Raw genomic sequence first — 23,552 nt, 5'->3', positions numbered from 1 at the left:
CAGAAACACTGGAAATCAGTTTTTGGCAGACAATCACTTTTTGGCACAACACCGGCTGCTTCGCTATCCCGCTGCGGGTTGTTATTTTGGTGACGCAACTTCCGTCGACAGAAGATTGGTAGTCTACAGTGGGATTCAGCGCTTCTATTTGGCCAGGGTTCACCTCAGACCCCGGGCCAATGAAAAGACGTAACCGTCTACAGCCACTGTAGACTTTGCGCTACCGTAGACACGGAGCGAACAGGGCTTTGTGTCGGCTCTGACAGACGCACACTTGCAAAACTGTGCAGTGTGTGCATTATGCCACATCATTGCTTTACTTAGTGTTTATCCTAGTGGTCATAGTGGTGCATTACAGCTGACACAGTGACTGCTTAACCTTATAACTATGGCTCTCTCCTTTAACATTATAAGAGAATCGCACTAATGCAAAGCATCGTTAAATTAATTCGGACTGTTATTGTTCCACTGCACAGAAAATTTTAATAATACGCAAAATATCTACACAATCTGAAGATAAATAAAATTGCCAACAAAACCACGGCTAAGAGAATGACGCCATTTCGCGCAATGGTATGATCACTTAAAGTTTACTCAAAAAAATTGAGTTTATCTTTGATACGTAAAGACAAACCTTTACTACAAATATCCATAATACATGCACTACAACGTTATTGGGGGTGACAAATAAAGCTGCTCTGCGTGCATGGCATTGTGGGAATATGGAGACCCCGCCCCCTGTGTCTTTTAAACGCTTCTTCAGTTTAAAACATGATGGGACTCTTGAATAAAATAATCAACGGTCTCTGAATGGTGTAATATTGAGTTCCATGTTTGCCTGACTATCGTGAAACTGCTACCGAGTTTCAAGTTTTATAAATAGAGGAGAGGTACCGTTGTCGTTACTTCCCGTATCACGTGGGCGTTCCTGGGAATGACCTTCGTCCAACTACTGTAGAAACCCAAATCTTGCTTATATAGCATTTACTTTTTTTTACATGGAAAACAAGCCCCACAAACGCAGGGCATCAAAAAATTGAGTAAAACTCTTGTTGTTCCTCTCCACGGAAATCTTTAGTAAAAGGCGAAAGATTTATACGATCTGAAGAGAAACAAGAGTGCTGGCGAGTACATGGCTAAGAGAATGACCCCATTTCTCCCACTGGTATGATCACTTACGGTTTACGCAAAAAAAAGTTGACTTTATCGTTGATACGCGAAGATAAACCTTTACTACAAATATCACCAGCACAAGCAGCACATAGGTGTTGTGGAAGACAAGATGCATGTGAACTACTTACACTAACCGCTTTGCGCGCATGGCATTGTGGGAATATGGAGACCCCGCCTCCTGCGTTTTGTTAGACGCCTCAACGGTGAAAATTTATCTGGGTTTTCCTTTAAAACATGACGTGACTCTTGAATAAAAGAATCAGCAGTCTCTGAATGGTGTAACACGAATTTCCATGTTTATCTTAGTCCATCGTGAAACTGCTGCCGAGTTTCAATAAAGTCCATATTGGAGGATTGGTACATAAATACGGTCGGCATAAAGAGGCACACGATAAAAGGCCTTACTGACACTTATTTACATTGGGAGTAATGCAACAAGTTTCAAACATTACATTTATTCTTTTAACATTGAAAAAGAAGCCCCACAAATATAGGGCATCAAAAAATTGAGTAAAACTCTTGTTGTTCCTCTCCACGGAAATCTTTAGTAAAAGGCGAAAGATTTATACGATCTGAAAAGAAACAAGAGTGCTGGCGAGTGCATGGCTTAGAGAATGACCCCATTTCTCCCACTGGTATGATCACTTATGGTTTACGCAAAAAAACAACCCAAAAACCCGACATTTTATTTGATGAAAAAAGGTAAAGTTTTACTACAAACATCACTAACATATGCACCACAAAGCTGTTGTGCGTGACAGATAAATGTGAACTACTTATTCTAAAACTGCTATGTGCGCATGGCATTGTGGGAAACTTGGGAGACTTGTTAACTACGACAGAGCTGTCTCTCACTGTTGCAAAAATGAATGGAGGTCTGTGGAGCTGTACCCCAGATAAGTAGGCAGCTTTTTTTTAAAAAATTAAAACATGACGTGATTCTTGAATAAAAGCGTGAATCAACAGTCTCTGAATAGTGTAAAGTAGATTTCTATATTTATCTGGGTCCCACAAATAACTAATGAGGAATTTAAAAAATATGAGGATTTTTCACTTAAAATTACATATTTATTCAATATTCCAGTCCCTGTTGTATTTATCATTTTCTTATGGATGCAAATGTCTAACACTCACCAAGTAGAGCTGGAGGGAATCAATCCAAATCTTGAGAATTTTAAAACCAATGCTGGAATCGGTGTCCGATCAATGCATGCATGCATGAGAGGACAGATGCTTTATGGCCAGCCCACTGACTTGTGTTCAATTTTAATTTTATTGGAAATGAAACTAAATATAGGCTACCTCAGAAATTAAATATGAAAAGTGTCTGGACATAATAACCTTTTTGTGTTGATGGTTGAGTCAATTGTATATATAAAATACATTTTGAGGGGCATACTATACCAACACTGTTATAGTATCAGACTGATACTAGCACGATTGGACCGATAGTGTAGACCAGGGTTGGCTGTCACATTGCTTGTTGTTGTGGATTTCACACATGTTTGCAGTGGTCAATTTGTGGAAAATAGACAAAACTTTGGAGGAAGGAAGTATTTTGTTATTTTGATGGGTGAAAAAAAAATTTCATGCTGTTTTTGTATCGAAAGACAAGACGCAATTTTAGTCCTTTAAAATATAGACACTTATTAAAAAGCTGATATTAATCGCTTTGATATTAATCCACCTCTCACTATCTGGTTAAAGCCATGTGGTAATGTTTAACAAGAGGTCAGTCTGGGATGGTTGTCTTACTAGTTTTTGGATTGGTTGTCACACGTGACTAACAAGCCTCTGAGCATGACAAATGATTTTGCGGGTAGGCATTTAAAAGCAGTGATATTTTTGTTTCTTTGTTCTCTGAATGGTTTGTTTTGAGTCATTCATCAATAGCCAGCTCAAGAAAGTATGGTTTTGTTGTGTTGTCTGCCCAAACTAAGCTCACAAAGCTTGTGTCTGTGAAGGTTCTCAGTCATCCAGGTCATCGTAGTCAAAGGAGCTTGCAAAGAAAAGCGTCTGGACTTCTTTAAGTTACTTATCTCTGTATCTCTGGCATTTCAGGGGCATACATAACTGACTTGTGTGACTCTGAGGTATAGGACTGCTAGCTAAAGACTCGCAACCTCAAAATGGAAATCTCAGTTAGTTTCCTTACCTGGATGATCGAGCATGGATCAACCTTAAAAAGTACAAGAGTTCAGAGTCAGTTTGATATTGATGTCGTGGATTTTTAGACTGATCTGTTTGCACTGGCTTGCTGGCTATTGCTCAAGTTAGAAAATCTTGCACAAAACACTGCTTGTCTTCTCAAAGATGCAGGAAACCTCTCTCTATTTTTAATGATGTCAGTGATACATCTCATCAACACTGAGACATGAATGTGGAATCGCTTCTCAGTAGAATTTGTAACTGCATTTTAAAGCACTGGAAATTCCTAATTTCACTGCTCATACATCAAATAATTCACTGATTTATAGTCATAGTTTAATTTAAGTAACATTAGGTGGAGTCCATTTCTAAACTTTCTGATGTCTCTATCTGAAAAAATGAAATACAAAGTTACGCATAATTTCTCTTCAATCTCTACTGAAACCCAACTGATAATTATAGGGAACACCAACATGGCCTGTCACAAAGTGTCAGTGTGTTGTTAATAGTTAATTATTTTTGTAACAATTAACTGCAAAAATAGAAGGTATAGGTATTTTGAGATATACCTTCAACTTCAATTTAATGAAGGAGTGGTTATTGAAAGATGTTTCAGTGATCATTAGTTCACACAAAGAGTGAAAAGTGTGACAACCAAGCCCGATCTAGCATACTTCACTGCACTAGATACTGCTGTTTGCTTCAATGTTATATATCAGAGATTCAAACTCGTTTTAGATTGTGGGCCACATACAGCCCACTTAAGATCAAAAAAGTGCATAAAAGGTTTGGGTGACCGATGAATGTCAAAACTTTAACTCAAAACTTTTACATGCTCATTGCACAGATTGTTCTGTAGTTGTAAAATATAATAAGTACTTGCTTAATTTACTTAATATTTGAAAAATATCAACTTTCCTGATTGTTTATCTGCTAATTAATCACTTTGATGTGGTATGAAAGGCAATGAGGTTTGGCAGTCTCAATAAGTCGGAAAAGCTGTTAAATGTATTAAAATGTCATAAGTATATAATGTATGCACCAATTCTCAGAAATCACAACAGTGCACTAGCCAAGAATTCTCTGTCTACGGTGCAACTAATTATTTGTTTTAAAACAGATCACAAGCCCCACAAACGCAGGGCATCAAAAAATTGAGTAAAACTCTTGTTGTTCCTCTCCACGGAAATCTTTAGTAAAAGGCGAAAGATTTATACGATCTGAAGAGAAACAAGAGTGCTGGCGAGTACATGGCTAAGAGAATGACCCCATTTCTCCCACTGGTATGATCACTTACGGTTTACGCAAAAAAAAAAAAAAAATAAAAAGTTGACTTTATCATTGATACGCGAAGATAAACTTTTACTACAAATATCACCAGCACAAGCAGCACATAGGTGTTGTGGAAGACAAGATGCATGTGAACTACTTACACTAACTGCTTTGCGCGCATGGCATTGTGGGAATATGGAGACCCCGCCTCCTGCGTTTTGTTAGACGCCTCAACGGTGAAAATTTATCTGGGTTTTCCTTTAAAACATGACGTGACTCTTGAATAAAAGAATCAGCAGTCTCTGAATGGTGTAACACGAATTTCCATGTTTATCTTAGTCCATCGTGAAACTGCTGCCGAGTTTCAATAAAGTCCATATTGGAGGATTGGTACATAAATACGGTCGGCATAAAGAGGCACACGATAAAAGGCCTTACTGACACTTATTTACATTGGGAGTAATGCAACAAGTTTCAAACATTACATTTATTTCTTTTAACATTGAAAAAGAAGCCCCACAAATATAGGGCATCAAAAAATTGAGTAAAACTCTTGTTGTTCCTCTCCACGGAAATCTTTAGTAAAAGGCGAAAGATTTATACGATCTGAAAAGAAACAAGAGTGCTGGCGAGTGCATGGCTTAGAGAATGACCCCATTTCTCCCACTGGTATGATCACTTATGGTTTACGCAAAAAAACAACCCAAAAACCCAACATTTTATTTGATGAAAAAAGGTAAACCTTTACTACAAACATCACTAACATATGCACCACAAAGCTGTTGTGGGTCACAGATAAATGTGAACTACTTATTTTAAAGCAGCTTTGCGCGCATTGCATTGTGGGAAATATGGACAAACATTTTGTTACAGGGCAAGCAACAAGAGCAATCTCTGAATTGTCCACTAGATGGCGGTATGATATCTCATTTTGACGGCATCCACATTTTTAAGACATCTATGTTATCATCTACATGATCCTAACGCTAACCCGAACCTATAACCTATTTATTTATTTGTTTGTTTATCTAAAGTTGACCCTTCCAAGTCTTGGCAATCAGTGCACACAGAAACATCCCTGTAACAGACAGCATCATAAATGTTTTTTTCCAACATTTTTCCCCAAACCTTTTGCTTGTCTCTAAGGAGCAATGATGACTTCGATCTCACGTGGTCAGTGAGAGAAGGGATCTCTCATAGACATTATAATTAAAACAAAACAGCTACTTTAATCCTCAACACTTCAAAAGTAATACACATACATATTTTCTAGCAGCCATATACTGTATATATATTTTTTAAAAGATAAAAACATAGCCTATGTCACAAACTGTTTTGAAGCCCTGAGTTCAACTCTTTGGCTTCCATCTTGGGTTTTTAAAACTGGACGTGATGATCGACAGAGATATAAAACTGATTGCATGCTCATTTTACATGCACGTGGGACCATCATATGTCAAATCATCCTGCGCTGAACAACACTTGAGAACAGTGACTGTCCCCATGAGCTCTCCAGCAAAGTTTTTATTCTGATCGATCCGAAATCAAATGTGAAATCGGGACATTTTCTCGTCGACTTCAATACAATCAAACTTCTTTTGCAACCAGTGAATTCGCCCCCTGCTGGCCGTTATAAAGAAGGTAGATCAGGGTCATTTTGCACAGTGGGCCACATACAGTCCACTTTGAGCTAAAGTGAGCTAAACTGCATGATCAATGTGTAAAATTACAGTTAGAAAAATTGTTAATTTACTTTAAAGTTTAAAAATAACAGACTATGCTATAATTACGATGATAAATAGCCAAGCATAGTTATTAATAGTATAGCTGAAAAACTTTCTGACCATTCATTTAATCATTTATCTGTTAATTATTGCTTTGATGTAGAATGGAAGGTAGTGGGGGTGGGCAGTCTTTATCAATAGAAAAAGCTGTACAAATGAATGAAATTGTAGTTAAAGTTTAACAATGTATGCTCTCCTTCACATTTTCTAAAGTTGGGCCAGATTCTTCACCTGGCCAAGTTTAGCCCCTGGGCCTTATGTTTGACACCCCCAAAGCTGATTTATTGTTTTATTTTTCAGACTTGGAGTCATAAAACTACTAAGAATTGGCACTTCTGGTTACATTGGTCCAAAGTCACTGGATTTTCAGTTAAGATGCCTGTGGTTAACACAAACTTTATCTCCTACAAAATAAAATACATTGGTGCGGTAAATCATTAAATATCCATCCTTCCATTTTCTTTCACTTATCTAGTAAGTAAATATCTCACTTGTAAATTTTGAAGTCATTAAAATGTTGATAGTTAGCAGTTTATTTCCGGTAAATGGATTTTGAGGAAAAAGAAAGAAAAATGTGGCTTTAATTTGTGGAGAACATGTTGCTGAAAAACACATTTTACCTATGATGAGTTTTATGTCATGCAAAGCCTATTTGCTGCAATAATTCAAAAGCCTGTTGTGTGTGTGTGTGTGTTTTGTGAGCAATTGTAACTTCTTATCTTTGTCTACAAAACAAAAAGATACATGTAAAGGTCAGCTTAGGGACTATATTTAAAATACTTCAGAATGCTAATCCCCTTCACATTACCAAAATTTTTGCTGCCACAGAAACACTGACCACATGTAAAAACTCACTAACTGTGAATACGACGCAAACACCGGCTGTAGAAATGCCCTCAAGGAAAGCAGTGGCTCGATCTTCATGTCTTACATTTTCTCTAATCCTACCTGCTTTAGTGAGATTTTTATGTCAAATAACAAAATTACTTTAAACTAACTATTAAACCTAAGTTGATTTAACTCACACTCAAAGCAGCAAGCGAACATATGCTTTCAAAGTTAAACCAGTTTAAAATGCGGGTGCTCTTTCACACTCATCGTTATCCGTCAAGTGGAAGAACTAGTGTGGAGGTGCTCGAACAGATGGAGCGCGGTGGGTTTGTGCATTTATACAAAATCTAATTTTGGTTCTTTATTCAGTTTAGGTAGCTGGTTACTGCTCGCAGTGATTCTGTGGCTTAAAGTTTCACTGCGGCACTGAATCTCACCAGTTGTCAGTAATTTTTCACAATCCCCGGAGAGCGCCCTCGTCATTTCTGTCAGCCTCCCTGTGGCTATGCGGGGACAGGGAGGGCTGTCAAACTGTGCCTGCCCGAGAGCGCCTTTTCATGGGTTGATGAGCCATAATAAGGGCTGTCCAGGTGGTGAAAATGAGGCTGTGTGAGTGTGTGTGTGTGTGTGTACATTTACAGTACAAGAAATTTGTTCTCCTCTTATGGATGCTATACTTTATTATAAATTTTTGATCACGTCAAGTCAGTTGTACGTATGTGTGTGTGTGTCTTGGGGGCTAGAGAGAGAAGGAAAAACAGAGTAAGAGAGAGAGAGAGAACAGGAGTCAGTGGGAGGGAGAGGAGAGGCGAGCAGAGCGGAGTGTTCACTCCATTTCTTGGGGATTTTCGAGTCTCTCACTGCGGATTGTCTCCTCTTCTTTAGAAGTGAAAGTCGACTTTAACTCCGTTAATCATTCGGGCAGATTGCCTGTAACAAAGTCCCACTCTCTGGATGGAGAAAGGCTGCTGCAAAATGAGGGCTCTGTGTTTGAACTTTGCCATCACCTGTCTGTGGCTTCTTCCTTCATCAGTGAGTAGACTGCAGACAGCCTTTGCACCAAGTGCATGAAGAGTTACTTCCATTCAGATTTCCTGTAAATGTGTACCATTGATTATTAGCGATCAGTACGTTATAATCAAATTTATGTGCTGCTTGATTTCTGCCACTCATTCTGAGATTACAGCACTGTTGCAGAATAAGACATGGACTGTCAAAATTATCCCAAACATCACTGTAGTTTTAAAAGGTAACAAGTAACTTGCCATGGGATTTTAAGAAGTAGAAAAGAGTTTAAATGACTTGGTAAAGACTTCATGGGATTTGCTGTTTTGAGAATATTGTGAGAGAAAAAAAAATCAGAGACCTGTTCATTTTTAGGAATGAGAAACGGTGTCTTGCTCTGATGTGATTTGCTTTGTTACTTTCAAACTTAAGACCGAAGACGTTTTCATTGTGTGAAATTGTACTAGGACTTGATTAAAGTGGAATCTTTTGTTAGATAAAGTTCAGGAAGGATGAATATATATACCGCTTTCACATTTTAAATTTGTTCCAGTCCCATGGTGTCTAATTCTCTTTCAAGCGTAGTTGTAATTTAATCTGCGCCCCTTTCTTTAATTCAACTTTCTCATGCTGCACGAGCAGCCGACTGCATCATCTGCATCTCTGGTATTTAAGATGTCAAGTGCAAATCCTCAAAGCAACCTCATTTTGTGCTTTATTGCTTGAACTAAATGAGTGCACGGGCTTTGTCAGTCTGAAGAAGTTTCATCACCCTGGGGCTTAAAAACATTCAAACTTATTTTTCTTTTCTTTTTTTCTTCTTGGTTAAGCCGTTAAAATAAAAAACAACCCAAAAAACTGACACATTAAGGAACTTTTTAGCCAGTGGCAAGAATTCTATCTCTCTGTCCTTAAAAAAAGCAAACACTCCTCCCAGGCTTTTCAGATGCTTTTCAGTTTTTACTTTTTTTTTGCTTCTGCAGGTACTTTTACACACGTGTTGTGCTTGTATCCCCTCCACTGCTGTTGCTCAGTTGCAGTCACTGTGCTGGCATCTTGACACTGAGCCAGTGACATTGCTGTCACACTGTGGGCTCCAATTAGGGCAGGTGAGAACAGCACGTAGCTGGAGCTTTGGGTTTGTAACAATAGGCACAGCTGGAGCGCACTTGGTTAGGGGAGGAAGGCAGAGATTGGCACACAGGGATGAGGTGGTTGGGGGGGGGGGATGAGAATCCTGCTTGTTTGAGTAAAATAATGATATCCTGGGAGCTGTTTATTCAGAAATCTAGGTGAGATTAGCCCTAAACCTCCATCTGCCTCTGACACATTATGGCAAAAACAGAAATCAAGTCCTAAACAGTGAATGTGAACAACTCATGTCCCTAGAGGCGTAAAAAAATCTTGTCCCATCACCCACAGAGCATCCACCATTACACCTAAGCTAAAGTAAGTGTTTATATAAAAAGAGAAGTGTCCAATTAGTTTTTATCCTAAACTCATTGTGCAAAATTGGTGTTATATACTTTTTGTATATACAGTTTGCATACTGAGACGTAGCTCCACATGTCAGCCATGCAGAGCAAATGTGTTACATAAACATCACTTGATTTATTGGGATTTGTGTATTTTAATAGACACAACAGCAGGTGGTTGCCTGGCTTATGATAAGCTGCTTCATCAGTATGAAGACGTATTTAGTTTTCATGGTCACACTCTTATATTTTTGGAGTGCTATTTCTTTTTTAAACCCAAGAGGGACATTCAAGTGGAGTTAATTACCGTATTTCTCTGTGTTAATGATGTCTTCAGTTCTGCGTGAGCTGTGCATGAAATGTGGCGCTATCACAGAAGCCAAAATATTTAACATTAAAGCAATTAGTGGCAACAGATTGGTTTTTAGTTCCTGTAAAATATATTTGGAGTGTTTCTCCGGTACAGTGGAGTCAACACTGTAAGAGGCAGCTTAATGTATCATTTTGATGTGGTGTATTTTTTTCATATAATCTGCAGGCTGTTCACCCATACTGTTTCATCAGATTTGACTTCAGGGGAAAGGCCAGGGAGCGTAGATACCTTTATACAATCTATTTCCCGAAAAAGGGACAAAATAGGACAGTAGAAGGAAGGAGGACAATGTGGGTGGAAGTGATGAATACAACGAACAAAACATGAAGTCGTAAGCTCTTACCTAACAAGATGCATTCAGGTGAAAGCTTAATCCCTTATTCATTTCAAGAAGCTGTCCAAATCAATCCAAGATTAGAAGCTGGGATATTTAAGGTAATGAAGAGGAGGAGGAGGAAAAAGGTTAAAGATTTTTTAGTCTTTTTGAGACCACTGAGACATATTTGGCACAGAAGGAGCTCAATATGGAAATGTGCCTGAAACAGATGCATATTTTTCATATTTTTCATATTTTCATACATTTATTATTTTATTGATTCTTCAGCAGCCACGTTTCTCTCTATCTCAAGCATATTGATTAATCAGCCTATAGACGGTCCATTACCAAGGTCGTGCAGAAACGAGGATTGGAAGTTTTAAAGGGGGAGTGAGAGAGGACGAACGGACGGGCAAATTAAAACGTGTTAATGTCAACAAGAACGGGACTGTGTTTGTTTGTGGTGTGGGTGTGTGCATGTTCCTCATTACTGTAGTCCTTGCCTGAAGGAGATAACCTATTGATCACAGTCAATTTCAAGACGTTCTCAGTGCGAGGGCCCGCAACACTCAAGAATAATTATTTAAATCGATTATGTGCTGCCTTATAGTGCAGCTACAGTCAAGCTGTCCTTTCTTTGTGGTCATCCAGGTGGTCAAGGGCAGTTTTGCTCTTCGTCATTCTTGTCACTTTCTGCAGTCCAACAACAAAATCCTGTGACTTTTTTACTGTCGTTTTTTTTACTGTAGTTAATGGTGACAATGTTGACAACCCCAGAGTTGTTTTGGGTTACAGTCGATATTATAAAGTTCTTATAGTTGTCTGTGAGCATTGGTGGATATGAGTTTCATTTGGTGCTTTTAAGAGTTGTTTTATTAGTATAACAAAACACAAAAGTAGTTTGCGGCTAATCAAAGAGGTTCGATTTTAGGATTTGGGTCTCTCTTTCTTTTTCTGCCTCTCTTTGATATATCAGTATCTACGCCAGTATCAAAAAGCTGGATGAAATTTTACATGTGGTGCTTACTGAATTCAAAATAAATAAAAAGATAAATAAAAAACAAGGCAACGTGTCTTTTCACTACTTGGCAAATCGGCCAATTACAACACAAATTTGGGGGATTTTTTCCTAACAGGGACTGTTTCTTCAGTTAAAACAATCTACAAAATGTTATATTCTGTAGTGTTTATGGAAAAATGGTGTGCAAAAGCACAACACTGTGGCCAAATTCCATTTGTCTCCATTGTTTTGAAACTGCACCGGAGATCTCAAAAACTGGCATCTCAGTGTTTAATGCAAAGTAAAATGCATATATATATATATATATATATATATACACACACATACATATATATATATATATATATATATTACCCCTGTGGATACACAGTTGTGGTGAGATGTTTAGACTCATCATGGGCATAAATGTCATGGCAATGTGGGGCTTGTAATGATTTCTTTGAACTGTTCTTTTTCCAGGGTGGAATGATCGTACAGCAAACATCTGTAATGGTTTAAGAAAAATAAATAACTATGTACACAAGTTTTCATTTATTTTGGACAACAAGCGTCTAGCATAATTCTGGCTGGATATTTGACCAATCTTCATTTAAACAAGGTTGTTTAATGGCATGGAGCTTTTAAGCAGGGTCTACACATTTTAAACGGGACTGAGGTTGTGGCTTTGGCACGGCCATTCCAGAAACATAATGGGCCATTTCTAAACAGCTACAAATTTGAGGATAATCGGTTTAAACAACTAAATGTAAGAAAAGTTATTAGGATGTGTTACCACTTTGTCAAAGTGTGAAAGAACACCCAAGCTGTCCCCTCAGATGAGATGAAATTGGTTAGGATGTTCAGGAATAACCAGGTAACCACCATGGAAATTTTACATTTCCACTTTTAGGTTTGACTAAGATTGCAGATACTCACACAGACAAGTCAAATGGCTTCTGGAGAAAATTTTAATGGTCGATAATTCAAAGATTGACCTGTGTGGTTACAATGACAAGAGGTTGTTGGAGGAGTAAGGGCGAGGTTCTAAGACCACTGTACCTGTTGTCAAGCATGGTGGTGGTCACATAATGCCCTGGGTCTGTTCTGCTCCCATTGGTACTGGTATATTGCACACGGTAAATGGAATAATGAAGAAGGGGTCTCTCAGAATACTTCAACTTCACCTCAAATCAACAGCTTGGACACAACTGCATGTCCGAGTTGGACAATGATTTCAAACATCTCAAAAACATGATAAAGCAGGCTAACAATAAGCTTCTGGAATGGCATTCCCAAAGTACAAATCTCAATCCTATTGGAAATTTGTGGACTATGCTTCAAAGAAGCCAAGTAGAGTGTTCAAATATCCTGCAAGAATGATGCCAGATACATGTTGGTGGCTACCAATAGTGTTTGGTCTAGGTGAAACTTACTAAGACATTTAACCAAATGTTAGTGGGGTTTGTGCATGCTTTTGAGCTTAGATAAAATCCAAAACATTTCAGAATTGTGAAGCTAATTCTTGTTTTATTTTTTTAAGTCATTAAATATGTATGTTGTACAATCCCTGGAAAAAGAACAGTTCACTAAAACCCCAAAGCCCCATGACATTTATGCCCATAGTGACTGTTAACTTCTGAGCACAGCTGTATGTAAGCTGACAAATAAGCTATATCTTGCAACAATGGATGAAGAACATTTTCAAAATTCACTATTTTATACTTTTTTTCCACAGGTCCAAGAGATATCCAAGAAACTGGAATTCCAAAGCCAAGAGTGGGGTGAGGCGGAAGGAGGAAGAGAAGGTGCTGGTGGAGCAGCACTGAAAGTTAAACATATCTCCAAAGATTTACAGATCATCTCCACCAAACATAAAACACCTGCTTATGGCTCACTTGGCCCATACGGTTGGCCTCAGAACTTCTCACAAGCCCTGGATCAGTATCTGTATCGTCCTCCTCCCAAATCCAAACCTCCAGCTAAAACTTCCCCAAAGGCCAAAAAGATCCTGGGCTGGGGGGATTTTTACTTTAATGTGAAAACAGTGAAATTTAGCCTCTTGGTGACAGGGAAGATTGTGGATCACATCAATGGAACATTCAGCGTCTACTTCCGCCACAATTCATCCCGTCTGGGGAACATATCTGTCAGCATCGTTCCACCTTCCAAAGCTGTGGGATGGGAGGTTCTTGATCCTGCATCTCAGAGTGTTCACACTAAAAACTCAGTACTGCTCCCAGATCTGATGTCCCAGTTGCCAAGCCCTCCTCAGTCCACCAGCTCCACTCCTCCCGAACAGCAGAAGCAGCAGCAGGACATGATGATGGTGACTGAACTCAACTGCCGGATTGAGTACCAGAGAACCAACCGGTCCAAGAAGACCAAGCCCTGCATGTACGACCCAGGCCAGACATGCTACTCAGAAAACACCCAGTCCCAGGCAGCCTGGATCTGTGCCAAACCATTTAAGGTTATATGCATCTTCATCGCCTTCACTGGCACAGATTACAGACTGGTGCAGAAAGTTTGCCCTGAGCAGAACCAGCAGCACTTTGGGTGACAAATTCTGAGATATGATACACTGACTTCTCACTCGTCCTTCAAACATCCTTCAGAATCATATGTTCAGTTTTCCAAACACCTTCAACATAAAGATACATCATCAGCCTGTCAGTGAATGCAGATTGAGTCAAAACTTGTATTGTCTTTTTTAAGGATTTAAGTTTTGTGTAAGCTTTGTGTTGTCTGAAAGCACACTCATTAAAACATTAACGCTGATTTTGAATTTGTGTTTAAAACTTTTGCCTCACGATTATGCATTAATTAAGGTTTTCATCCAAAATTTGACTTGTATTCTTTTTTTTTTTTACTTAAAAAATAATGATAATATTGTATATGTATCTATGTTTAAGGACAGAATCACATGTAGGTTTTCTTTTAAAGCACAGACTGACTTCAGCTAATGTTTTTACTATGAAAATATTTCTATGCCTGTTTGTTTTATGGAAGTTTCCTATTCAAAGAACTCACAGAGCGAGATGAAAGGGATTATTTACTGTAGTCATTATTATCAGTGACACAAAGTACTTGTCCAGTATCTGGCTACATCCAGTACTGATTTTACTTTCACCCTTTGCACCTGGGAAGTTTTCTGTTTTTCCTCAGCTGTTGCAGACATGCTCTCTCTGACGTTAAGGCAAAGATTACAGGTGAGTACGTTTTGTTTTTTTAAATTACGTGCACTTATATCTGCTTCAGGAGACCCTTTTTCTGCATGTAAGAGTAGTTGTAAATAAGTCACTTATAACTGTAAGTAGGCCAGCTTGTCACTAAACGTCAACCCTGATAAAAATGTCTGGTTTGAAGATTTTTTCTTTGTATTTTTCAGTCCAAAAGAGAAACACACACTGCTGTCCCAGTTTATTTATTTCTTTATTTTGCTGAAAGAAAGTTGACTGCACAGTCTGCACTTTATGCAAGACTTACTATACTCAACACAGCGAATACAAAAGATGAAAGGAGACTTACTTTAACATATATTTATGCTTCAACAGTAATCTGTCTATTAGGCCAAAGTAACACATAGTTGCATAACTATCATGCAGGCACAAGCTGGTTTCAACAAACAAGCCCCTCCATGTCTGACCAGCCCACACGCAGTACATTTTTCAAGTCCAAGGTTTTCCATAACTGCTCCATTGAATAACACATTTGGGGGGTTTTTGTGTGTTTTTTTTTACTGCCTTTCATTTAATGGGTTGTTTAGAACATCAAAAGCCACATTATTCTAACTCCCTTGTTTACAAACCCCAAGTGCAAAGTATTATCATTTTGAGGGATGAAAGTATTTGTGCACAGGCTTACTCTTCATCAGGGTTTCAAAAGACACCAAAGGATGAAAAAGAACCCCCCACCAGAAACTTTTTTTTTACACTCTGCAGAGCATTTAAAGCACAATGGAGAGTTGCATCGCACCCCGTGACTTGGTATTTGTGCCTTCAAGAGGTTTTTATTAACTTCTCTGAGCAGTTTAGAACAGCAGGTCGCAAGAAATGTAACACAGTCGCCCCAGGCTGCTTACTAGTGAACAGCTTTAAAATCATTATTCAAAAAGTGTACATTTATTCAGTGACTGAAATCATTCCTGTGTGTTCATCCACTACCCCCCACGCTGCAGCCCCTTTTTCTCAGTGCTTCAGCATGTTTGGGCCAACAGAGGCAGATGACTGCAAAATCTTGCAGAAGACACCTCAGCAGCAGCAGCAGCGATGGGTGGACAGGACAGGAGAGCCTGGCTCAGGATGACCCAGAGATGTGGAGACTCCTCCAGCAGGAGAAGGACAGGCAGTGTCGGGGACTGGAGCTCATCGCATCAGAGGTCAGACCCCATTTAGATGAAAGAGAAGAAAATGTGATCAAAGCACCATAAGGAGATTAAATAAAAGAGGAAAAACATGAAAGCTAAATCTTCAGTAAATCTTGATTGGAAAAACAACACGTTATATGTATGATTCCCCTCAGCAGCCTGCTGCTGAGGGGAATCAAAAGTGGCTGTTTAAATGTTTGCTCTGTGTATTGCGTCACACATAATCTCTGTGCAAAATTAGTTCTGGAAAAAGAGGTGTGACAGGTAAACTGTTCTGTTCATTGTTAAATTAAAATAAAATAAAAGCAACTAGAATTGCCGGCATTAAACTGTGATTTCACAGAGTACCTGCTGTAATCTAGAATGACAGTTTCAAGTGCAAGTCTTATGGAAATGTGCTGTTCACTGTAAAATACAAGCTTTACAGTGAAATACTGTCAGCTGTTTGACTAGCATAAAATTATTATGTAACTTGTTGCTATTCTACTCCTAGAAACACATTTATAAAAATCCTGGTGCGTTAAAAATCTCAAAACACCCAGAAAATCCCTCACTGCTAGAGTTTTGTTCATGGTGGCTCAATAACCACATCACACATGCACAGCCAGCAATCAAAATATAACTTATTGATATGAACTAAAATATTAAAAGTCCTGTGTGTATTTATGTTCAACAGAGACAAAAAAAATAGTGATGATTATCTAGTTTAGCTCAAAGGCTCAACACTACAGTCACGTGCAAATTTCCTGTATTTTTACAGCTTTTTTTATATGGTGAACAATATTTTAAAAATAAGAATTTTAATTTTCCTCCTACTTGATTGTTTAATAGATGATGTCAGTCAAAAATAAATACTGGGGTAATGAGTCTATAGGTTTACATTTAATGTTAAGACCTCATTTTTTGGTCAGCCAGGATAAAAATCGGTTTTGCGACGCAAAATTCATGAAAGAGCTGCACACTCCACAGACTTACAGTAAAATACTCCACTGAGTTTGGGCTGAAAGATGTTTTGTTCTTCACAGAGGAGCACATTTGTCAGCAGTGAAATCTCAAGCCATCAGAGTTGTAGTTTCCAGAATTTTACTGTTTTCTTCAGCATTCACTGAGATTTCCGATGCACCCCACCAACTCCTTTTAAGTCAGTTATTTTGACTAAGTGGAAGCTGTGGGAAAAGACGGGAGCTTTTATTCTTTTATTCTCCACCAATTATGCATCCACAGCACTATCACTCACGATGACATCTGAAAGGTTTAATCTTCTTTTACATGTGCTATCAGTCATTTGCCGCTCTGAGCCAACTCCCAGAGGAGAGACCCTGCTTTTTTTTCATCTTCAGGAACATAGTCAAATGATCCCATTAGGTTCCCCCCACTGATTTCTTTCACTGATCCCCACATTTAAAGCTGAGACAGAGAAGGAGGAGCGATCGTGTATGTGTGTGTTTGTGTGTGTTTGTGTGTGTTTGTGTGTGTTTGTGTGTGTTTGTGTGTGTCAAGATAGTGTTTCAAAATGTCATGGAAAGAGATTTATGTCACTTGGGGGACTAGTTTTAAACCCCACTGGAATGATTGAGGGATCCCTGAACAGTGACAGGTTTAGTAAAATAACAACCCAGAGGGGGCGGCTGAGGAGGACAGAGAAAGAGAAAGCGAAAGACAGTGAGAGAAGATAAGCTGAAATGTGAGTGGGAGAAAAAAAGACTGAGACAGGGAAAAAAATTCATTTACATTCATTTCCTTTTTCCGCAGCTCCATCTCTTTTCTGACATTTGACACCGTGCTGAACTTTGCAAGGATTCAGTACTAGTTAGATTCTTCTATATTCAGCCCTCAGCATAACTATAGTACCTCTAATGCACTCTGATTTCTTTAAATAATCAAATATGGCTCATTTGTAGCTTATACAATAGGCTGTTAAAAGCACCTGCTCCATTTTTGTTGCAATAAGTATTTGCAAAACAGTCGTCCTTCTGAAGATAAATAAAAGCTATATCTGGTTAAAAAAAAAAACAGGTTATATTTGGTGACAGACTTCTGAATATATAAGTATGATAAAAATTTACTGCAGGTTTTGATGCTTTTTTGTTTGTCCCTCCAGAACTTCTGCAGTCGTGCAGCTTTGGAGGCACAGGGCTCCTGTCTGAACAACAAATACTCTGAGGGATACCCAGGACAAAGGTAATAAGGATCGCCTACTTTAAACATATATTGATTTAGTCATTAAAACTATTTTCAGAAGCCAGCACATGAAGCTTATAAAATTTCATTTAAAGGCAAATGGACTTTAAAACAAAAAGGTTTGCATTTCTTTTCCCAGCATAATTCAGGGCTGTTCACATAGCATATAGCAATATAATCCAGCTCAACACAAACTAAAAGTGCACAAAGTATATTAGAGGACAGTGACATGATATAGAGTGATATGACAGCATACGATGCAATACAGTCTGTTGAATATGATATGATTGAATGCAAAAGAAAGCAATACTATGATACTATACGATGTAATAAAATCTGATGTGATACACAACAGTGATCAGTGTTATCCATCATAGTACAGTTTCAGTAAGAAACAATAACATATAGCCAAATAAATGGAACAATACATTACGACATCCCATGATATGACAGAATACAAAGTTTGAAGATGTGATAGGATACATAAGGGTACTGCATGATTCAGTACACATGATTTGTTGCAAAATTATACAGTTATCGTACAATATGATAAATTACAATATGAAGTGTGTGCGTTACAATAACATGAGATGATTCTATGTTTCTTTTTTTTGTCTTTGTCAGATACTACGGAGGTGCGGAGATTGTCGACCAGATCGAGCTGCTGTGTCAGAAGCGAGCGCTCTCGGTCTTTGGTCTGGATCCCAATCTGTGGGGCGTTAATGTTCAGCCATACTCTGGATCCCCTGCTAACTTTGCAGCCTACACCTCTGTGCTGCAGCCTCATGACCGCATCATGGGCCTGGATCTGCCTGATGGGGGACAGTGAGTCAATATGTCAAAGTTCATTCATGCTAGACATGCTCAAGCAGAGGATATTTCCATTCCCATAATAACATTTTATACAGAGCTTTTTGTCCACCCTGCACCTGCTCATCTTCTGCCCACGTGCGCTCTGTTATAAATATATATTTTGTCCTTCACATTTCAGCCTTACCCACGGCTACATGTCAGACAACAAAAGAGTCTCAGCCACCTCTATTTACTTTGAATCGATGCCTTACAAAGTGGATGTAAGTAGTATTCAAACAGAATTAAGGTTTCAAACCTGTGATCCATTTAAAGACATAAGAAAGCGTAAGCTGTTCTCTCTACCCCCTGTTCCTGAATCCCCCTCAGCCCCAAACAGGTCTCATAGATTATGACCAGCTGGAGAAGACTGCTCGCCTTTTCAGACCCAGACTTATCATAGCAGGAACCAGCGCCTACGCTCGTCTCATCGACTACTCTCGCATGAAGAAGGTGCTTCATTTAATAATGTTTACGAGAAGGTGTCTCAGAAACTTCCAACAGCTGTTAACTCTACCACAAATCAGATTACTGAGTTACTGAAGCGTGATGAGATACTTGGACATTTAAAGAAAAGCTGAGAAAGTAACAGGATTTCAGGTTTGTGGGGTTCATGTTGAGCTGTGTGTCTTTTAGTTGTGTGCGGAGCTGAGTGCCTACCTGCTGGCAGATATGGCTCATATTAGTGGCCTGGTGGCTGCAGGAGCTGTTCCCTCTCCTTTTGAGCACGCTGACCTTGTGACTTCCACCACCCATAAGTCCTTGCGTGGAGCAAGGTTAGGATCTGAGCCCTAATATGAATTAATTTTAATAAGTGTGTTGATAGTTGCCTATTCAGGTAAGAGCTTTATACATGTGATTCTGCACATGTCCAGCTAAGCACATTTGGTGTCCTTTCGCTGCTCTGCAGGGCTGGCCTGATCTTCTACCGGAAAGGTGTGAGGTCCGTGGATAAGAAAGGCAGGGAAGTCCTTTATGACCTCCAGGACAGGGTGAACTTTGCTGTGTTTCCATCACTTCAGGGAGGACCTCACAACCATGCCATTGCTGGGGTGGCTGTCGCCCTCAAACAGGTCAAGATGTGTATTTTAATCTTTAATGTTCAATAATAGCCCACAAATTCAATTAAAGGGGAAATCCTCAGAGAGAACATCAGCGTAGGTCGAGTAGGTCTGGATTTGGAGTATCTGAATACAATCTTATTCTCTCACACGACATGATTTCTGCTTCTGCAGGCTTCCACTCCCATGTTCAAGAGATACATCCATCAAGTGCTGCTGAACACCAAAGCCATGGCCAATGCTTTGTTTAAGAAAGGCTACACTTTGGTGTCAGGTGCTGAGTGAGTCTATGATGTTGAAATTGTATATTTTTGCATTAAAAACAAATTATTTCATACAAATTAAAATAAACGACAAATGCTTTTGTTTTCTTTCTCTGACTATGAAATTAGACTCAGCATTTATACGAGCAGTGCATTTCTACCTCTCCAGTGCCTGATGCAATTGCTTTTGGATCACTTTGCATTTGCTTCAGCCTCATTTGCATTCTGTTTTTAAAACTTTGGAAAAGTTCACTTAAGCTTCACTTGACAGTTGAATGGAAAAAAACCAGTGAGTAATATTTTACTGTAGCAGCTGCACGTCTCCTCATTGTCTCCAGGAAAGACTTGATGAGAATTTCACCATCAGAAACATTTCCTCAAATACAGATCCTATAGATCTATCCTCCTCTTCCGTTTCTCAGGTGGAACAGACAACCACCTGGTTTTGGTTGATCTTCGACCTCGTGGTATGGATGGTGCTCGAGCTGAGAGGGTCCTAGAGCTGGTGTCAATCACGGCCAACAAGAACACCTGTCCTGGAGATAAGAGCGCCCTCACTCCAGGAGGACTTCGACTTGGTACTCGCTTTAATAGAAGTGCAGCTTGTGCAGAATGTGTTGCAAAATTTAGTAATCTAGGAAAGAGTTACAGGAGTGGAGCTACTTTGGACAGACTCTGTCAGCCACTCTGTCATTCTGCCCGTATGGCAGCAGACCCTTTCTTCTCTCTCGGAGTGTCTGACTCTGTGATGTGTCTGTGTTTCCTGCTACATGTCACTGTATCTGTAGTTCTTATCGCCGGACCATCATTCAGTATGTCACCATGTACCTCAATCCAACCCTCTCTTTATGAACTATTGACAACAATCAAACCATTTAATCTAACGATTGTTTTATCTGTCACTTTCTTACAGGAGCTCCAGCTCTGACCTCTCGGCAGTTTAAGGAGGCAGATTTTGAAAAAGTTGTGGAGTTGATTGATGAAGGGATTCAGATTGCACTGGACGTGAAGAAGAAGACCGGTGAGGGAGTTTCGTCTAAACCTGTGATTCATCCAGTGGGAGTGGTGGTGTTTGGGGTTTTGTGTACAGCAGATTCACCATGCTGACATGTTGTTTGCTTACATAGATTACTAGTGCTCGAATATGTGTTCAGCATTCATTATTTCTCTTGCAGCTAAGGACTGTGGATCATTTATTAGCTGTGAGTAGGGTTCAGGAAACAAGCAAAAAGAATAAATGCAATTTTTTTGCCTTTCTGTCTCCAAACAGGAAACCTGGCTAGCTTCAAGTCATTTCTGCTGGAGGACCAAGATACAGTGTCACGCATCACAGAGCTCCGCCAGCGGGTGGAGCTATTCGCCAGGCCCTTCCCCATGCCAGGATTTACTGACCATTAGAAAAAACTCAGACAAACAAGCTGTAATGCAGAGTGTTACACTTTGTTTTGTTTTTTAGACATACATATAATGCATATAATAATATAATAATTTGGTAAAAAACAAACAAACATCAGTTTAAATTGATCAGAGTGCAACAATACAGCATGGCATTTCCACATTAACTGGAAGCATTAAAATTACCAGCTGAGCTGAAAAATGTAACATAGTAACAGATATTGATATGGACAGAAATGCCAGGTGAGGTGAATGCATTAAAAATAAATGATAAAAGTCACAACTCGTTAAAAAATGACTCTAAGGAGGTTGGAAAGAAAGCAACTCAGCTTCTCAGCTCAGCTCCAAGAGACTTCTTCAGTTCTAACTCTGCATTTCTAAGTAGCATGTAAACATTCATTATGTATAACATTGTACTAATGCAGACATTTAAAATGTCTTCATAGGAGAATGTGTATGTTTTAAAAGGTAATGTAAACTACTGCAGTGTTCTTATAGAGTGTTATAAATAACTACTACATACACTGCAGTTTATAGCTAATCTGTGCTAAGTTACATTCAAGTGGATACTATTAACTTCTGTTTCATTGTATCAGCGATCAATTTAGTGGAACAATTTATTATATACATTGACTATAAAGGATCTAAAGTGATTTGATTTGTTACTAGCTTGCAGTGATAGGTGGATAGTAGTGATTATATTCATAAAAATGGTATTCAATAGGACTAGAGTGTAACTGGTACACAGCAATGGACCTAAATTGTGAGTTAACAGCACTCTGGAATTTGCTTTCGCCTTCTTGTCAGGACTGTTGTTTGCTGCCCAAACACAAGAAGGACCCTTATGTGCTTTCAGGTATTTTTGGCATTTGGTTGCTAAGTCTGCTTTAGAGCTTTTACTGACTTCAGGCTTTGTTCTGCACTCTGGGAAACTTGCAGCAGCTGTGTTGGGAATTGAGCACAGGTTCAGTTTACATCCACAGATCCACTAACATGAATAGAAAACAGTAAAGTAGCACAGGCGTTTCAAAAGATTTGTGTGTATGTGTGTGTGTCTAATGTAATAGTAGCTTTTGTAGTTTTACTTTGACTTCTATAGAAATAATTTCTGAGGAATGTATAACATGAATATGCATCTTTTAAACTGCAATAAAACTGATGCTGAATATTTACATGTTAAATTTTCTAAGGTTTTTTTTTTTTGCTTGATTTTTTTTTAACCTGCTGCTGAGTTGCATGTCACCGAGCGGTTGATGATTTATGTGTGTTATCCCAAGAGGGAGGAGCATCTTCAGATTCTGTAAACACTCATCCACGTTAAGCTGCTGGAATTTCCTCTGCTCATGTCCTCTCACTGTTTACTTCTGGGAATAGTCAAGAAAAAGAAAATAAAAAGTAGTCCCCAAACAGAGTCAGCGGATCACAGCTTCAGGTTCACAAAAGGAAAAAACAACTTTGGATCATTTGATTTGTTTCCGTAGTACTTTAGTCTGAATTGTTTGGTTTGACTTCCTCTCTCAGTTGGACGTTGATATTTTTTCTATTGAATGAGGTATTTCATGATATGATTGGGTCCAAAATTTGTTGGAGGAACAAAAATTATTTTTGTAGTTTCGTCTCCGTAAACCACAACTGAGCAAATTAAGGTTTGACTGTGCAGTTCAGACTTTCAGATAAATAACAGAAGTATCACATTAACATGCTACTATTTTTATAGAACATTACAGCCCATTTTCTGAAGCTCAAAAGTACTAGGACAAACTAACATAATTTTAAATACAAGAATTGTTTTATATATTGGGATGAAAATCTTTTGCAGTCAGTGACTGCATGAAGTCTTGAAGCTGACATCACAGAATACTGTGTTTCCTCCCTTGAGATGCTCTCCTACGTGTTTACTGCAGCTGCCTTCAGCGACAGCTAGTTTGAGGGTTTCTCTGCCTTCAGCTTTGTCTTCAGGTGACTGACTTGGTCATTGAAGAATATCCCATTTATTTATTTTGTGAAACCTGTGCAGCTTCTTGCTTTGGATCATTATCCATTTGCACCGTGAGGTGCTG

At 38.8% G+C, this 23,552-nt stretch overlaps 2 protein-coding genes and 4 non-coding genes across 6 annotated transcripts; 2 read left to right on the top strand and 4 right to left on the bottom strand.

Annotated features, from left to right (window-relative positions):
* Nucleotides 1-1,008: 1,008 nt before the first annotated feature.
* Nucleotides 1,009-1,122, bottom strand: LOC121814564. Its single transcript, XR_006054438.1, has one exon. It is a non-coding gene; the product is annotated as a U5 spliceosomal RNA (small nuclear RNA).
* Nucleotides 1,123-1,651: 529 nt separating this feature from the next.
* Nucleotides 1,652-1,765, bottom strand: LOC121814561. Its single transcript, XR_006054435.1, has one exon. It is a non-coding gene; the product is annotated as a U5 spliceosomal RNA (small nuclear RNA).
* Nucleotides 1,766-4,447: 2,682 nt separating this feature from the next.
* On the bottom strand, nucleotides 4,448-4,561 carry LOC121814563. The gene has a single exon (XR_006054437.1). It is a non-coding gene; the product is annotated as a U5 spliceosomal RNA (small nuclear RNA).
* Nucleotides 4,562-5,105: 544 nt separating this feature from the next.
* Nucleotides 5,106-5,219, bottom strand: LOC121814559. Its single transcript, XR_006054433.1, has one exon. It is a non-coding gene; the product is annotated as a U5 spliceosomal RNA (small nuclear RNA).
* Nucleotides 5,220-8,007: 2,788 nt separating this feature from the next.
* LOC121814558 (neurexophilin-2-like) lies at nucleotides 8,008-13,939 on the top strand. Its single transcript, XM_042221092.1, has 2 exons — nucleotides 8,008-8,240; nucleotides 13,113-13,939. The coding sequence occupies exons 1-2, from the start codon at nucleotides 8,163-8,165 to the stop codon at nucleotides 13,935-13,937; spliced, it is 903 nt and encodes a 300-aa protein (XP_042077026.1). The 5' UTR covers nucleotides 8,008-8,162; the 3' UTR covers nucleotides 13,938-13,939.
* Nucleotides 13,940-14,495: 556 nt separating this feature from the next.
* LOC102296343 (serine hydroxymethyltransferase, mitochondrial) lies at nucleotides 14,496-23,213 on the top strand. The gene is made up of 12 exons (XM_005941142.3): nucleotides 14,496-14,586; nucleotides 15,555-15,755; nucleotides 17,845-17,924; nucleotides 18,549-18,749; nucleotides 18,916-18,997; nucleotides 19,104-19,226; nucleotides 19,410-19,549; nucleotides 19,684-19,846; nucleotides 20,009-20,108; nucleotides 20,520-20,675; nucleotides 21,011-21,118; nucleotides 21,368-23,213. Exons 1-12 carry the CDS (start codon nucleotides 14,554-14,556, stop codon nucleotides 21,493-21,495), a joined length of 1,515 nt encoding a protein of 504 aa, XP_005941204.1. The 5' UTR covers nucleotides 14,496-14,553; the 3' UTR covers nucleotides 21,496-23,213.
* The last annotated feature ends 339 nt before the right edge of the window (nucleotides 23,214-23,552 follow it).

The sequence above is a fragment of the Haplochromis burtoni genome, unplaced genomic scaffold (genome assembly GCF_018398535.1).
Source record: "Haplochromis burtoni strain Fernald_Lab_line unplaced genomic scaffold, NCSU_Asbu1 Contig_60, whole genome shotgun sequence".
NCBI lineage: Eukaryota > Metazoa > Chordata > Actinopteri > Cichliformes > Cichlidae > Haplochromis > Haplochromis burtoni.
Note: the sequence above shows the minus strand (reverse complement) of the source record. Positions and strands in the feature narration are given on the sequence as shown.

Coding starts and splice junctions, on each gene's coding strand:
- LOC121814558 (XM_042221092.1), top strand. CDS start 8,163: ATGGAGAAAGGCTGCTGCAAAATGAGGGCTCTGTGTTTGAACTTTGCC. Junction 8,241..13,112: donor TGTGGCTTCTTCCTTCATCA/GTGAGTAGACTG, acceptor TTTTTTCCACAG/GTCCAAGAGATATCCAAGAA.
- LOC102296343 (XM_005941142.3), top strand. CDS start 14,554: ATGCTCTCTCTGACGTTAAGGCAAAGATTACAG. Junction 17,925..18,548: donor GAGGGATACCCAGGACAAAG/GTAATAAGGATC, acceptor TGTCTTTGTCAG/ATACTACGGAGGTGCGGAGA. Junction 18,998..19,103: donor CGATGCCTTACAAAGTGGAT/GTAAGTAGTATT, acceptor AATCCCCCTCAG/CCCCAAACAGGTCTCATAGA.